The sequence below is a fragment of the Pinus tabuliformis genome, chromosome J, assembly GCF_031772625.1.
Source record: "Pinus tabuliformis cultivar Carrire ecotype Pingquan chromosome J, CPIR1, whole genome shotgun sequence".
Taxonomy (NCBI): domain Eukaryota; kingdom Viridiplantae; phylum Streptophyta; class Pinopsida; order Pinales; family Pinaceae; genus Pinus; species Pinus tabuliformis.
Window position 1 is genome coordinate 1038405938 of NC_142295.1, and position 5035 is coordinate 1038410972.

At 39.6% G+C, this 5035-nt stretch overlaps 1 protein-coding gene across 1 annotated transcript; it reads left to right on the forward strand.

Moving 5' to 3' along the window:
- The first annotated feature begins 1242 nt into the window (after nucleotides 1-1242).
- On the forward strand, nucleotides 1243-2247 carry LOC149230440 (uncharacterized). Its single transcript, XM_089381318.1, has 4 exons — nucleotides 1243-1255; nucleotides 1613-1767; nucleotides 1874-1933; nucleotides 2067-2247. The coding sequence occupies exons 1-4, from the start codon at nucleotides 1243-1245 to the stop codon at nucleotides 2139-2141; spliced, it is 303 nt and encodes a 100-aa protein (XP_089237444.1). The 3' UTR covers nucleotides 2142-2247.
- Nucleotides 2248-5035: the final 2788 nt, after the last annotated feature.

The following is a 5035-nucleotide window of genomic DNA, read 5'->3' on the forward strand; positions in this document are numbered from 1 at the left end:
TACATTTCTGCCAATCTGTCCTTTACCAGCAACCTTGCTGCCATTACCACGACTTCCCTTGCTATTACCAGCAATTCTGTTGCTTTTTCTTTCATTCCACCTTTTATTTGAAGTGTCTCCTTTCTGCTTGTTTTGCTGATAACAGATTCTTGCCTTACGAATCGCCTCATCCATTGTCCTGGGATTATCAAACTCAATACGTTCTCTTATATAGGCTGGTAAACTGCTCACAAATCTCTGCACCTTGGCCTTCTCCTCCTTGATATATGGTACATAGCGAAGCAGGGAGGTGAAGCGGTTAATGAACTCGTCCATGGACTGTTGTCCCAGTCGTAAATCATGGAACTCCCGTGCCTTCTCATCGTAGAAACGCTCAGTTAGATATCTCTCCTTGAAGTACTTCTGAAACTTTTCCCAGGTTATGTTCTGCTCACTTACTCCTTTTACAATTTTGATTTCTTCCCACCACAGGGTTGCTTTGCCCTGTAGCTGGAAGATGGCCAGCCGCGCCTTCAGATTCTGATCATACTCATATAGCTGGAAATACTTGTTAATGTTAATTAACCAAGCCTCTGCCGCTTCCTCCTGCTCTCCGTCAAAATGTGGAGGTTTAATTTTCCGGAATTCTCCCTGTAATTCCATTCTCTGTCTCTTTGGCATCTGCTGCTCCACTACATTGTCAGAATGATCTTCCTTCTCCTCTGAAATTTCAGGTGCATAATTTCGTTCTTCAGTTGCCCTTTGGTGTTCCGCACTGGGATTGGCTAATGGTGGATTTTGTCTTTCCGACAGACTCTTCAATATTCTTTCCTGTTCCACTGTCAATCGCGCGTTGTCTTCTCGCAGACGCGCCATTTCATCTTTCAGTTCTTGAACAGTTTGCAGTATCGCCAGATTGGTACTGCGTGTCTCTGCACCAAGTTGTATCCACAGTTCTGGATTTTCCCGAGGAACTCCGTCCACTCCCTGCATTCCCTCCATCTTTACTGTTGGCTGTTATCGGTTTGTTGTTTCTGTATTTGTTCCCTAATTAATAAACAGAAACCAATTAGCGGAATTTAATTCTTTCTCATACATATACTATATGATAATTTCCATGCAGCTGGATCTTATTGCTCTAGAGGCCACAGTTTTGGAAACTTGGCTCTGATACCACATTGTCACAACTCCACGACAATTATACCAAAAAAAAAAAATTTAATTGTATAGTCTAGGCCTAACATCCGCCCATATATAATCAGCATGGATTACCCATGTGCGTAAATACAATTTTCCTTTAATTACTGCAACCATGGCTATATATTAACTCATACAAATATAATATTTACTTCCATAGCATATCAACCTGTTTGATTAAAAATCATTGGTGAATATACGATGAGCTAAGTCAAAGGTGACACATTTCGGCTTTACTACTCGACCAAACCTGGTGCCAAGTGGTGAATGCGTGGTTAATATCTTCACCTACCTCTGCCAGGTGGCTAGCACCGTGCAAAGGCCATGTGAAGCCTCGGTAACTTCGCGGGGTTTAGCGCGCCAGATCTTCATTTGGATGAACGGCCCAGATCACATAACTGGATCCAAGGGCTCATGATGGTTCCAGGGTTTTAAGGGTTTTATAAACCACCGAGCCATGGTTTTCGGGTTCATTTGCATCTGTTTGGAAGAGGGCTGCATTCTGCTCCGCTCGGCAGCCCTCCATGCACCGGTGAGCAAACTTGCAACGCCATTCCAGGTGCTTTGACCTCCATTACGCGCCATATACAGGTCTTATGCACTGATAAATTCATACATATTTATGCTTACAGTGTCTTATTTATACTCTGGAGTTCCTATTGTTCTGAGCTTACCTTGCTTGCTATTCTGCTTACAGGTATTTGATTCGGGGTTCAATACCGCGCGAAGGGTCATTATGCAGCCACTGCACTCACAGGTATTTACCCATTACGTTTTTCCAGCCGGAATCATGGTTAAACTTAATAGAAAGGTTTATTGTTACGGCTTATCTTATGGTGATTTCTTCCAGCCTGAGGTGTTCCTCATGGCGGTCTATTTAAATGGCTCAGGGTTCTATCATTCGATCAACCCTGGCTCAAATCGTGGACGGCCTTTCCATCTTTGATTATACAGTTTGTGAATAACTATCCATTCAGCATTCTGCCAGGTTTCATGTATTACATGATTGAGAGTTTACGGCCCTCTGCCGGAACCATAATACCCAAATGTATTAAGACCTCCGCACGTTTACTGTTGTTATTTGACATGATGGTTTCTATTTAAATTTCCAAGTTTTTGTATGAATTTAGGATGGCCGAGAGCCTCCTTCAGTACTCTGGACATTTGGACTTTTATACTGCTCTTATACCCAACCGGGTTTCCTGTTATAATAATTTTAAGAAATTGCTATGGAATACGTTGCATATGTTTATCAATGGATTTCGTTTATTCTGGCATTCTGTTTTACTTTACCACATATAATGTTGATTTACGAAGGTATAATGCTCGACATTTGTATAGGTTCACTGTTATTCAATGACCACAGAGTTTTTGATTTATTTAGTTGAGGGTTTTAGTCGCGTACTTACTGGTTACATGCGACTATTCCATGGCAGTACCTGGCCGTCCCTTATACAGGGTTTGGTTTCCCGGTGACCTCGTGTCAACCTCGCACCATTAACGGCTTACTCTGTTCTTTATACCAGTTGGAAATGTTTAACAATACCACTATGGTTTTTCTTTCGCATAAGTTCCGAGCATAATAATATGCCTCTGTGATTTCTTTTGCAGTAGGTTTGAACATAATGTTATCTAACCCTCAGTGCAGGGTCTGTTACGTTCTTGTTATAGTCTTATAATATGCTTGAGGACAATGACACTGTTCCACCGTGTGCTTTGTCTTCCGTCGCACCACAATACTGTCTTGCAGTTCTGTTTTTCATTTAACTTATTCTACTAAATGCAGCGTGCTGTATTGTTCTAATATACACTTCATTTCTCGCATACCAGTAGGGTCTCTATTTCCGGATTCGGATACAGTTTGATTATAACTAGAGTGTCTCTGTTTTTATATAGACTACATGCTCTAGTTATACGGTTTGCATTTGAATAACAGATCTTTATCTCTATATCGATAACGTGCTTTGGTTATCAGTTTGCAAAGAAATATATTTCCGTTCTCTATATAGACAACATGTATTGGTTGTACAATTTGCATATAAATGATTTGTCTCTGTTCTATATAGATACTATACAACACTTTTCATTCTGTTAACAAGCGATATATATATATATACGACAGATAATCTCTATTCTTTCTGTTTAAATAACCAGTTCAGGTGTTAATAAGAACTGTTTCGAACATGATATATATTCTTGCATCTAAAAACAACAGAGACTTATATTTACTGTATTTTCCTCCTGAACACCCAGTAAACTGATACAGAGATATAAATCTGGTGAATAATGGTGAATAACTCGTACCTGGTCTACCAGCTACAAGAGTTAATGCTCCAGAAGTTCACCTGCACCTTACATGTTTGCTCTTAACCACCCAGCCATGAGATCCATCAGTTCACTGGATTCTCCCCCCGAGCTGTCTTGCAGGCCTGCATCCCTCAACAAGACTCCAGCACCTCAGTGCTTGGGTTATCTGGTCCTCACCAGTCTTAACCCTTTCTCTTTTCTTTTCCTCTTTTTCTCAGATTTTCCTCTCCCTCTCGGTCACCACAGACCAGGGATTTTCCCTCCCAGGACTTTTCCTGGCTGAGGGGTTAGTTTCCTTTTCAGTTTTATCACTGTTTCTTTTTCTTTTTTCCAAATCCTCCCTTAGGAGACTGCCAGCATTTATCCAAAATATCTTCCATTTCATAAATAAAATAATATCTTTTAACAATAGTAATTAGCAGTTCACACTAATTTCTTACCATGGTAACTTTCATAATTACAAGTTTTATGGGGTCATTACACTTGTAAAGAGGCTTTGTTACAATATCATGGGCCACTACCATGGCTTATCAATACCACTTACCCAAATATTGGTTCAATTAAAAAATAATAAAAAATTGCTAATTATCTAAAAAATAAAAAATAAATAATAATTACAATGATAATTATCATTGGAGATTTCCGAAAATGAACCATGTAATGTTTTTGATCCTAGACCAAAGAGCTTTAAGAATAAACTAGTGCTAAAAAGGATATTTATAAAAAAAAGTTGAAGTGAACTATATAATGTTTTTGATTCCAAAACAAAGAACTTTAAGAATAAGCTAGTGCTAAAGAGACTATTTATAGAAAGAAGTCAAGTATTCGTTTGATTAAAGATTAGCGAGGAATAAATTTGGTAACAATAATTTTTTTTCTCCAATTTGACTCCATCAAAAGATGTGGTTGATTAGAGTCTTGGTCAATCAAATTGCACCACATCATCAGGCCTGCCATGCAGTTCCTACGTGATTGTCCACATCATAGGCCACATGGAAGTTGTTGACATGTTCTTATATTGGGTCACATGTATCCACTATTGATTCACTCATATGACATACCCTTATAAACAAATGAACACTCATACATAGACATAGGCAGGTTAAGCAAGTGTGGGCCCCTCCCTAGCCACCTCTTCTCAAGAATAAAAGCTCGGGAGAAGCCACTAGGCATGACCTTGTCAGGGTTACATGGAAACATACAACTTGTGACAAGATTAGCCTCCCTCTTGACTTTTAAGCAAAAAAATTCATGCTATGTCGTGTTTGACCCCACCAAATAGACCCCATGTGCTAGGTCACCCAGGGAATTAAATCCCATGAGTTCTACTATGTGCTCCATTCAATATACCCAGGGTTTAGGGTGATGTCACTAGTCTTAAATGTTGGTGTGATGTTATCCTTTGTCATGCCCTCCACGTTAGGAGCTATGTAATTGTGGGTTCCACTATACCCGACGTCGTGCAATTCACATAAATCAATATATGTACACATTAGACTCTCCAAAAGAGGTCACCCTCCTCTCGGCAGAGGAACAAAAATATGAATATGTA